Source organism: Amblyomma americanum, chromosome 5, assembly GCF_052857255.1.
Source record: "Amblyomma americanum isolate KBUSLIRL-KWMA chromosome 5, ASM5285725v1, whole genome shotgun sequence".
NCBI classification, from domain to species: domain Eukaryota; kingdom Metazoa; phylum Arthropoda; class Arachnida; order Ixodida; family Ixodidae; genus Amblyomma; species Amblyomma americanum.
The window spans coordinates 91,556,646-91,568,905 of NC_135501.1; the positions used below are offsets into that span (position 1 = coordinate 91,556,646).

The 12,260-nt window shown below is 44.2% G+C and overlaps 1 protein-coding gene across 1 annotated transcript in view; it reads left to right on the plus strand.

The window, feature by feature from the left end:
* Nucleotides 1-7,446: 7,446 nt before the first annotated feature.
* Nucleotides 7,447-12,260, plus strand: part of LOC144134878 (protein Skeletor, isoforms B/C-like) — a 28,087-nt gene continuing 23,273 nt past the window's right edge. Inside the window, exons 1-3 of the mRNA XM_077667688.1 lie at nt 7,447-7,539; nt 8,183-8,332; nt 10,835-10,894. Coding sequence (XP_077523814.1) covers nt 7,452-7,539; nt 8,183-8,332; nt 10,835-10,894 — 298 coding nt within the window. The 5' untranslated portion in view covers nt 7,447-7,451. The remainder of the gene's footprint in view (nt 7,540-8,182; nt 8,333-10,834; nt 10,895-12,260) is intronic.

The following is a 12,260-nucleotide window of genomic DNA, read 5'->3' on the forward strand; positions in this document are numbered from 1 at the left end:
CATGCTCTGAGATGTTTGTATTCGGCCACTAGGAGTAGTAATCCATGGCCTTGAATTATAAGCACTTGATCAATTGTGTCGTTCAAAATCTTCACTCCTGAGTTAGGTGCGTTAAAGTGAAACCTAGAGTGTCTCCTTTGTCTGCACAGCAATTAACCCGGGTTTGCAAATCAGCCTTGCTATCTGCTAGCAGTACCATATCGTCCGCATAGAATAAACCTGGTAGTCGTTGCTCCATAACTTTTCCGCCTAATCTGTACTACAGATTATAACCTATATTGTTCTCTCCTAGCCTTCTTCCCATATTTTTCATATAAAACATGAACAACAGCAACGACAGAGGACAATCTCGCCTTACTCCTTTGTGTACCTCAACGTTTGTCATACTCTTAATCCTATCCCATTTTATTTCAACTTTTATCTATAGTTTGTATTGAATATCAATTACCTCGTGACCGATACTTTCATCTTTTAATATGTTCCACAGGAGTTCCCTCTTCACGTTGTCGTATGTACCGCTTATGTCCAGGAATGCTAAATACAGATTTCTGTTTTCCGCCTGAGCAGTTTCTATGCACTGGGTAAGAAAGAACAGGATATCACCTAAGTGCCTACTCCTTCTGAACACGTTCTGATGTTCTCCGAGTGTTCTATTACTTACTACCCAACACTGCATTTTTATTTTACCGCCTGCTTCACCAGGCTGTATATAATTGATGTCTTCGTAATCGTTCGGCAGAATTTTATGTTTACCTTATCGCCTTTTCCTTTATAAATCAAATTCAAGTCACTCTGTTTCCAGTTGTGCGGAACTTGCTTATTTGAAAGGACTGGATCTATGCTTTTTATCAGCGTTTCCCTGCCTCTTGGGCCAAGTTCATTAACCAGCTTGATTATTATTCTTGTCTATCGCTGCGGATGTGCATTCTGGAATATTTTCTCTCGCCTTTTTCTAGTTAAGACTGGTCAGTTCTAAACTGTTTTCTATTCTGCTGTCCTGTGTTGCTCCCTCGAGTTGGGAGGTTATCCTATCGCCGTTCCTAAATGACTCAGCTATGACTGATGCAATGTACTTCACAGCGTCGTCGTCTTCTGAAAATTTTCTCTCGGCATCTTTAATCTCTTGCTGTTTCTTTGATTCGTTTTACCAGGCTACCTTGTATGGTTCCAGAAATTTCTTCGCCCTCCTTTAGTTGCATCGTGAACTTCTGCGAGGCAGCGATCAGAGGACTGCTTTATTTTGGCATGGAGGAGGACCTGCACTTGCTGTTTTTTTGTCGATAGGATTTCAATTATTGGCCTATTTCCTGTTAAGATAACTGCACCCTCTCTGCTTCTCTGTGTTGTCTTGAAGCCAACCGTCTTTTTCGATGGCCTAATTTCCGTATTCCATAAACTTCGTAGCTTCCTCTATCCTCTCTAGCGGTTTAGTTTGTTTACTTGTTTCTTTTTACTAATCAATTTCTCTAACTGATTATAATTCCACATTTCCAAGGGATGTTTCTCTACTGATTCCTCCATGCTGGCCGCTTTTAGCGCTATTTGTTCGTCATTTAATTTTACGTCCTGTTTCTGACTTCTCTGCGTTTCTCTTTTGATTGGGGCTCCCATCTGTAGACTAATACGCTTATGATCACTTCCCGGGCTGTACTTCTCTCCTTGTCTGTTTCCATTCTTAAGAGCTTCCTGTACATTTCCTGCGACGGTCAGCAATAGTCAATGGTCTCGGCCTGTTACTGGATTCTAAGGTGATTTGTCCCTCACACTTACTTTCTCTATTCACAATAACTAGGTTTTGTCGCTCACCAAAGTATAGCATTAACTTCCCGTTACAATCTGTGTATCCATCGAGATCCTCAATGCGGCCATTCTTGTCACCCAGCAGAATAATATGGGCACCGTCTCCAAATCTGCTTTATATTGTCATTGAGACACTGAAATAGGTTATTGTTTTCATGCGTGCATTTGTCCCCTGCCCCTAAATAAACTACGCCTAGCCATGCCCTTTTACCGGCAATTGTACCTTATACCCAGCCATGTCCTTGGCTGGTTTACTTTATTCGTTGACAATTTGTTCCTTGATGTGTCAGCATACCTACCCCTCCTACCTTCTCCGATGTTGTTCTGTTGCTCTCTTCGCATACGAAGCCATCAATAAACGGTTGATCTTCTAGATCCCTGAGATGTGCTTTGCATAGCGCGCACATACCTACTTCTTCGTTATTTAACTTCTGTTCCATTCCTAATCATTTCGCTGTCCTTATACCGCCTTGGATGTTTATGTATCTGATCGTGATGTTAAATTTATTTTTAGTATTTTTCTTCCTGGACCTGATAGTGGTCATTTTGTTGGGCTCAGCCGTCATTGTTACACTTTCTACTTCGATTCAAGTTGTCCCTGCGCTTTAACTCCCTGTGGACCCCTAAATATCTACTGCCCGGCATGCCAGGCGCCAGCCGATCTCTGCTCCTAGCCTTCCACTAACATGAATGCTTCTCGTGTAAAGCATCTGTCAAAGCCTGCTCTATGCACTTCCCAGTTTATGCCTGCCGCTTCAAAGTCTTTCTCTTGGCCTCCCTTCCTAATCTCTAAATTAACAGCCACAACGTCCTTGGCAACCTCTCCGTCCCATCCTTGCACCTCCGGCACTGTGCGCACTATGATCTGCACTTGCTGTGCTATCGCCCTTATATCGACAACTCCATTCGCAAATATGTCCATTAATTGTGCAGGTTCCCCATGCAGGGCATCATTTAGCCCTGCTGCTGCCACCACCAAATTGTGCTCTGCAACACTCAGAAACTTCGCTTTTAAGAATGCTAGCTCTTACTCTTGACGTTTCGAGGATTCGTGGGGCCCGCAACCACCGTTAAATTCACTGGAATAGGAAAAGTACCGCAACCATCGCCGGAGGCGCCGACCCGCCGCCAAATTTGGTCCAGCGCCGTCGAAGCGACGGCCGCGCGCTGTGCATTTTACACAGAATGAATTAGGCTTTGCGAATTGTGCGTGCTTTTACAGCAGTGAATGAAGAATACCGTTGTTCACGTGGTAATTAGGCGAAAAAAGGCTGTCATTATTAAGGCGGATGCTTTTGCAGCCTCGTGGAATGAAAATATGTGTCACGTGTACATTAGAAGGCATGTAAGGAGAGAAATTTGACCTTGGCCGATATAGGCCAAAACCGATGTCCAACCTGATTTCACAACAAACACAATGGCGACATCCAAATTTGGCTTGGGCCACTCCCAAATTTGGCCCTCATCTCTCAAAATATGGCTTCAGCTGACGTGGGCCACAATTGATGTCCAAAATAATACAACAGCGAATCCAAATATGGCCTGGGCCGCTTAGAAAAATCTCAAACAACGCATAAGAAGGCACAAATGCTGCACTGAAAAGCGCAGCACCCAGGCACTCTTCGATGCCTTTATGCAGGCATCTAATGCACAAGCGTCAATACGCGACTGGAAATGCTGCGCACGCGTGTCACCGCCAAGTGACACATAAATCAAGTGCTACATAAAGCTCCGAAGGATCTGTGCGTCGGCGGCCGCGAGAAAAATGCGAGCGGACCATTTATGGGGGGAATGATCACGTGACCGCGGAGAACGAATCGGGAGTGCGCGCGGCCTGGCGCGCCGGCCCGGCGGCGAGAGAAATTGATTGTGGTACTTATCCCGTTCCAGTGACTTTAACCACCTTGAGATCACAGCACCATCTGTGACAGAAAGTAGAAAACCGCGCATCTCGCATCGAGACTTATAACGCCGTCTACAATAGCATTGTAGAAACAGCCACCTGCCGTGTGCCAAAGTCGACGTTACGGTCCAATATTGGGGGTATAGGCGGAAATATGTGGGTATGACATCAGGGGATGAAATTGCGGCATAGTTTCGGTTCCTCGAACGAAGATGTCAGCCATTAAAATCTGTTTGTGCCCTCCCATCCATTTCGCCCCTCCCCCCAAAAATGTTCCATAACGGGATGAAAACTCCTGTTACGTGACCGCCTTAGGTGTGTAGATTCGTTCCGCTATATATACTCCGACAACAAGGGGCACAAATCCGGGGACAGTTGTGTACCAAATTTGGTAGGCAAATAGAGCCCTAGAGGTTATCGTATAAGAATAACAACACGAATAAGTAATAGGTAAGCATTGTACACATGCAGTTACTAATTGAAGCGTTACCATATCGCACCACAAGCCGAATTCTAGGACCACCTTGAACCCCAAACGAAGCAAATTTCTTCGGAGACGTACCATGAGGGGGGGGGGGTGAAACTCGACTACGTTCGCGTTCTTCGCTTTGTTAGTCTAGTAAACCAAACAGCTAACGCTCGTTACTTCAACGTCTCTCAGACGGTGGCGGCCTTTTTTCTCTCTCTCAGTAGTGCTTCAATTTTCCTGCCTGGGAATGCCTGAATGGTACCCGCTTTTCACCCATTACGTGCTCCATTATAGTCCTTTTGCACCTGCTCATGTGTGAGTCACCAGCGATAAGCATTAGGGTATTCTCTCTCTCCCTCCTAACTTCTGCATTTTTCGGCCTCTTCTCAGTGGCTATGACCTCCTTCCTTGTAGATAGCTTGTTCCCTTTTTCTCCATTGCCTTCAGACGTCCTTGCAGCCACGTCTGCGTAGCTGTTCGTGTCTCCTGCCTGACTTGCTCCCCTTTTGCAGTCCTTGCCAGAGCAGTCCCCATCCATGTGGCTGGCGCTGGTATGTCTGTAAATGCAGCTTCGCATGACAGTGTCAGCCATTTTTGCGTCCAACAATTGACTAAGCTGTTCTTGAAGCTTGCTCTTCTCTGCCCTCTCTACCTGTAGCTCTCTTTCTAGAGCATCCCTACGTAACGTTAGGTTGTCGTTCGCTCGCTCAGCCTTGACCAGGAGTGCACTTCATACGCAGCATCTGCTCATAAAATCCGCGCTTTCGGCCTCCTGTACAAATTCGAATCGAGTTTCCTGCAATTTCACCGATGGCTCATTCTCTTTGCACTTAACCTTTAGTGGCTTGATCATTTTAATTGCACTCCATTATTGCTGCCACAAAATGCTAGAAAATATACAGGCTAAAAAAAGCCACTTGCCAGCACGTGCTGAAATAAAACTCTGCCTACCGAAAAAGCCGATCACCTAGAAAAGGAATAACTACTGTCTAAACTAGTTACATCATAAATGAGCGCTCTAAATCAATAGCTGCCGCCCTGAAAAGACACGGCCGTTAGGTCACTGACCTGCTCTTTCGCGAGCACTTCACTTGACTATCCTAAATCTAATCGTTCAAAGTATTAAAGGGAAGAACTCATCAATCTGACGTTGACACGGCACTCTTGGTGTCATCAGTCCGTCCAGCCCTGGTCATGACACGCAATCTTAAGAGCACCGAAACACGCGTCCGCACCGCACGGCTGTCAAAAGCAAAAGCAGGTGTCCCCAAGAGCAGCCTGCCAGAGCAGTGGCGCATCGCCTATCTACAGGAGCACTGCGCCAGTATTGCTATGAGGACTGCCCCTGATCCATTCCTCATGAAAGGGAATGAGCACTTGCACGGAGGCAACCCTATAGTCGGTTTCATACGTAGCAGACAACGCCGTCAAAGCCATTGCGCCTGTTCACACAGCCGAAATCAGCGCCAAAAAGTACTTCGCCATAAAACCAGAGTGATCACAAGCATATTTCGTTGAGACAAAACTTATAAGGAGCCGTGAATGGCCCCTCCTTGACTTAGCTTTTCTTACCGACACATTTTAACAGCATGGCTCATCGAGACTTCGAGAAGCAAGAATTACATGTTGCAGTATGATACGCGCTTGGTAGGGCAAAGCGCTTCTACTCAATCCGCGCCAGAAAGTACCTCACATAAAGTGAAATATACAGCCTGACATAAAATGAAATTTACTTGAAAACTGTGCGCCTCACAGCTTCGACCATGATTTTCATTGCTAATATAGCGTTTTCAAATTCGTCTTTGTTTCCGTGCATACAGTTACCAGAGTTTCCAAAAGGATAAATGATATGCGGAAAAATATTATACTTCGCGGAAGAATTACTTGCGCAGCCTCCGTAGCGTTGCCTGCTATATTTGAAACAGAGTATATAGCTGTGGCTATGTACTCTTAAGGAGAGATTAAGCTATTTCCCAGCTATTTCTTTTATTGACGCCAGTTGTATGCAACTTAAAAATATATAAGAAGCCCATTTTAAGAAATCCCCTTAAAATGCTGTAAATTGGTGGCGAACTAAATAAGTAAATTTGAGCGGTAAATTATTCTGCATGCAACACATATGAGCGATATTGGCCTATGGCTGCAGGATTAGAGATAGCTTCACGATATGCTTACTCTCGTGGTATTGTTTTATTTACGCTAGCCTAGAAAAAAATGAATTTATCTCCGACAATGTACTCTACACAAGTTTTTGAATGAACTTCATTCATGCCATTTCGCAAGCAGATTGCATATCAATAGCTATGTGGTGCATTTTATCGCTTCGAAGTACGGTAATGCAGGTTACATTCACTGTCTTTAGTAGGTTGAGGACTTGAGAGCTAACTTAAATGCCTTATGCTGAACACAAAAAAATTGCGAATATAATCTTAGGTGTACAAGCACAAAGATCTTCTTGTACTGCGTCTCCATTTCAACTTAAAGGAACTCACAGCGATGCTCCATACCTCTCGCGATCGACGCCGTGGGCGTCGGTGTAGTGAGCGAAAATTCCCCGGAGAAGCGACCTAGTTAAGCCTGCGAAGTCACACACGACCTTGTGGCGCCATCGCAACATGCCAACATGATTACGAAAATGCTGATCACAGTGGAAGTTGTCACTCTAATTAATTATTGGTCGCGAGAAGTTGTTTGGAAAGAAGAACCTGGGTCGCACAATTCTCATCGGTGGAAACACTTGACATAGACGGGATAGCGGGGCATTGCTTTACGGCTGTACCACTGCAACAGGAGTTCTCTTAGCACTCCCATGGATGTATGAATGTGAGGAATAAGCAGTTTTCGATATATCGGCATTAGCCCGTTAACGTTTTCGTGTCATACCGTTAAGGCGGAGTTAAAATGTCTACTCCAATCTTTTAGTTAGTGGAGTGTTCCGTTATTTCATGACTTATCTGTCCGTCAGCGTTTGGCTTTTTTATCACAAAGCGAGTCCAATGCGCAGAATAGTTCGTATTGTTAAAATGTACTTTCGCTTTCTGTGCGGCCTCATTTTTTGGTAGCAGGTCCTCAGGTACCGAGTATTCTAGACAGAGTGAAAGTCTAAAAGCTGCGAGTCAGCCTCGACTTTTCTGCGTTGGTGCTGGGAGGGACCTTTTTTACTCGTTGGTTTCTTGGACTGCCACTACGATGAATGGTTCGTTGTTATTTCTGTGCAAAATGCTCTGAGACAAATCAGCGGGCTGACAAAGTCCATTCAAAACATCCAGGTCGTCTGACATGACGAAGGTCATGGTCGTGGTCCTGTCTGCAGTGCTATTCTTCGCATTTGTTGCGGTGCTCGCCGTTCTCTTTATCGGATCACATGGTGAGTAACAGCATGCCTCTATCACCATTGACAACGTGGTAGACAGCATTAGTCAAAGAAATACGCTTATAATCACCGCAAGCGTTTTATGGTGTCGAGGTGATAGAAATTTATTTTAAGGAGCAAAGGGAAATCATGTGAGTAATGAGAGGCACTCCTTATGATAATTAGAGGGAGATAATGCTTCAGCGTTACGTTAATTTTTGTGGTAGCAGCTACATGATATTTATCATCTTTCATCTGATATCACCGGGTGTTCTGGCATTTATTTTTTGCTGCTGATCATTCTGAAGATTGTTTGACCGGCACTGTGCCTTTGTCTTGTGCGTCTCTCTCAATGCATATCATTGGTTACATAAACGAGTGCACTCTTGTCAGCCATTCTCCGGGCCATTACGGTGATCAGTCTTCAGCGTTTGTTCTTCGTAGGACTGTATTTCATTGCCCCAAAGAATGGGAAACAGGCAAGTCAAGCAACATATGCTACGATTAAGTTTTATTAAGGTTATTTTAGAGATAGTATAGCGTAGGCTGCTGTCATACTTATTTTTCAACTCCTCTCGAAAGACGATGAAAACTTCTCCGTCAAGGCGAAATCTCGATCGTTCCGTACAACTTTTGCATCAGCTGCGTTTTACTGCAGCCTCGGATTCGGACGACAACGTGAAAGGCAACGGTGGTGATATTGCCGGTGATGCTGCTAAGGGAGGCATGCCGGCAACCCCTGTCAGCGTGCAAGTCCCGCCGGGACCGCGAAGGGAGACACCGGTGGAGACAGTTACACCAGATCACGGTTCGTTTTGACTCTTCCAACCACTGATACCATAAAACAAGATGTAAACTCACTGTCGTCAGCCCATCATTTCGTGTATATTCTCCTACATGCAGTTTGGTTGGTCCAAGCCTTAGAGTGTGTGAGCATTATAAGGTTCGCTGAGGACGACTTCAGCAATTTTTGTTATTAGTAAAAACTTATTTCTATACCTCTTTCTCCCATGTCAATATCTTTTCGACAGAATGAGACGCATTGGGTCTGGAAAAAGAGTAATTTCAAAATGAAAATTTTTATCACTGCCGCTAAATTCAAGCTTGTGACACGAGGTGCAAAATTAATCCGTGCTCAGCCAATGAAAGTTAATGACACTGTGCCATGGCAGAAAGAGACCGCTAGAAAATCTGTCTGTGCATCAGTGTGTTTGTGTTTTCTAGCTTATATTATATCAGTTTTTATGTTTATTTCTATTGCTATATTTATTTCGTTCGACTATCCAAGTTTATTAATATAGTCGAAGTTACTGTTTTTCCTTACTGTCCTTTTATTGCGCTGAAGAGCTTTGTAACGCCCGAATTGAGAAACCATAGGGAAGATCGCGGAATATGCTCTAAAAACGGGCCAATGAAAGCAGAAAGGGATCAGAGTATGTTGAAAAAATATGGTCATAGAAAGATTGCAGAGGGCTGGGGGGGGGGGGGGGGACTACTTGCCGAAAAATTACGATGGTTAAAATTAGTGCGCTGCTTTCAAATTTACAGGACACGTGTAATGATAAGGACGGAGTGCACACAACGAAGCGGAACTAGCAACTGTCTGCTCACCTACTGCGCCACTGGCAGCAAAAGGGCACACGTGGCAATCTAGGAAAATACGCGCAAACGTGCGATAACTGCATACGAAGTATTATCAGTCAATTACCTTTAGTTCGGATCGTGCTTGTTTTTCAGACCGAGTGTAGTTTCTAAGCTGGTTTTGTCTTTTGAATTTTACAGCAGCGCACGATCTTCTTTACCGAAGAAGTAAAACGCCGGAGAGGTTCCACGCAATTTCACATGAATGCGATTTCTTCAACCGTTGCAATTTTTGTAAAGTTTGATTTTCTCTAAACTGAGCACGCCTTAGGGCTGTGGCGATCCGGATTTTTGGCGACCGCGGAACAGGCCCGCTAGTATAGCCGCTGAGTTGTTCAATCTTTTTAGCACAGAAGGTCACCCAAGAACTGCTATCGACATCGACGCGTCTTCCTTCTTTCTTTGCTTCCTTGCATCAAAGCTGCAAGAAGGCAACGCACAAAGCACTAACCTGGCAACTTTCAATTTAGATCACCTATTCACGCCAGTCAGAGCAGAAAAAACCCAACAGATGCCACACGCGCTCCAAACTTTTCAAAATAACCATAAAGATGTCATTCCTTGTAGTGACGCAGAAAAAGAAATTTGCATTTTATTGGGGAAACAGAAGAGTTCACGACAAAAGAAAATAAAGAAAATTCGTACTGTGCTTTGTATACCCTACTTATTGAATAAATGCATACAGTGCAGCGCGTTTTCTTTTCGTTTTAACCTCGTGATTCCTTTCTTGCTTTCGCTGCCCGTCTGTTGTCCAAGCTGTCGCCAGTCGCGTATGGTGCGATTGCGCTCGCGGCGATCGGCCGATGTCGAAGACAATTACTCCTCCGTGCCGGACTACTAGACGGTCTGCGAATGGCTCTTACCATTGACCCTTACGGCATGAGCAACCGCCCGACCGAAAACAAGCATGGTAGGCCGCACGATGTTTTAATGCCTCTGAGCGTGCCTAGTACGTAAAAGAGGGGGATGGCGGTGCATAATGCAGATGCTGAAGCGCGACCAACTCAACAGTATCCTGTATAATAATAATAATAATAATTGGTTTTTCGGGAAAGGAAATGGCGCAGTATCTGTCTCATATATCTTTGGACACCTGAACCGCGCCGTAAGGGAAGGGATAAAGGAGGGAGTAAAAGAAGAAAGGAAGAATAGGTGCCGTAGTGGAGGGCTCCGGAATAATTTCGACCACCTGGGGATCTTTAACGTGCACTGACATCGCACAGCACACGGGCGCCTTAGCGTTTTTCCTCCATAAAAACGCAGCCACCGCGGTCGGGTTCGAATATCCTACATTGTCGATTTCAAAATGCGCGTATGTTGAAATACTCTCACAGAGGACCCGGCATCTTACTGACTTTTTTTTTCATTGACTACCTAAATGATATAATTAATTATAGGTGTTCTGCATTTCTCATAGCGCAGCTGAGATTCGTTCGACGTGCTGTAGACGTTGATGACTAAAAAGAGAACGAGCAAAAGCTGAGACGGCCGACAGTTTAAATGCCACACTAATGTGTGTTTTTGTTTTTGCATACAAAAACAGCTGGTTGATTGCAACTAAACGACAGAATTTCATCTTTGGTGTTTTTCTCTGTACAATTAAATTTATTTATGTCCTTCTTCGCACTCCACGTTGGTCTCAGTATTCTTAACCGCGTCTCTCTCACAGTGCCACAAACTCGAACGCCGCGGCCTCTGTCACCTACACACCCTCCGGGAGTCCAGAGCTGTAAGTTGGCGCTCTTGTATTCAGGTCGCGCGCGCCGGCAAACATGCCACTTCTGTCGCTTTTCTAGGCTTTCAGCCCCGTGCGCAGAACAAATTACCTCACTACACGTGCAGCTTTCTGCTACGTTCCCATACAAAAATGTCCTATGGCCGGCTATAGAATTTTGGCCCATATAGCTATAGACCTTTCCTATTTCTGTCTATAGCTGTCTATACAGGCTGATATATTTTTCTATAGCGATCTTAAGACAATTGTATGGTTCCAAAGCTATAGCTTTAGTGGCATAGATTTTTCAATAGCTGGCAATAAGCACCTCTATGGGTGCTTATAGACGTTCATAAAAGGCCATAGACGGACATAGCTTTTTCCATAGACGCCCATTAGACTTTTTTGCATGGGTTGGTAGCGTATATTTTTTAAGCAGTGTAATGGTTTTTTTGTTTGGTATCGGTTTTTCTTTGGCAATATTTATAATTGCTCTAGCGCCTCTTTGTACATGGTTTCGCTTGCTGTTTACATAAATAATAATTATTACCACAGTAAAGTCAATACTTTCTTGATGGGCCGTCGTAACCAAGTTCGAGGAAACTGCGAGCGGAGTAAGCAAACCGACCTAACGGACACCAGGATGAAAACGCGCGATTTACAAGTAGGCACCATTGCCCAAATACCTTGGCTTTTCTTGCCTACTCGAGATCAATGTTTTTGTATAGTGGTGAGACACTTTAATTGTTTTCTTGCCGAGAGTCCTTTATACGGCTTCTATATTTTAGAAAATTTCATTTAAAAGCAACCCTGCATAATATACTTCCTTTTCGTGCTTAATGAAGGTTTTTTTTTTTTTTTGTCGCCACTACTATTGGACTCGTCGATACGTGCACTTTGTGTAAGCCGAACGCACAGTTTTCGATACTTACTCTCCTGCGCGAATAAAAATAGCAGCGTCATTATTACCGCTCATATGAAAGTTTGCCAGTGGTTCTGAGATTTGATTTCCTAGATAGAACATGGTGTTTAGAAATTATAAATCTAACAGTAACTCATTTTGTTAGCTGCAGTCAGGGGATCCAAGAGCCTTGCTGTATGGGGGATCATAGATTGAAGATTGGAGAAGTTATTCCGTCAAAATACTAAAGTAATGTAATCAGTTGTGAATGGCGCATACAAGAAGTCTGACATTCTAGAATACTACCCATGGGATGTTAGAAATGGGGATTGGCAGCCCGATGGCATGATCAGTGCCGCTTAAACAAAGAATGAAAGACTTTTTCTGCAATTCACAAAGAGGGTCCAATTCGCGGTATGTTTAAATATAATGATGCCTCGATTTATGTTTCATGTATTCTCTGAATGTTTTATATGGTGG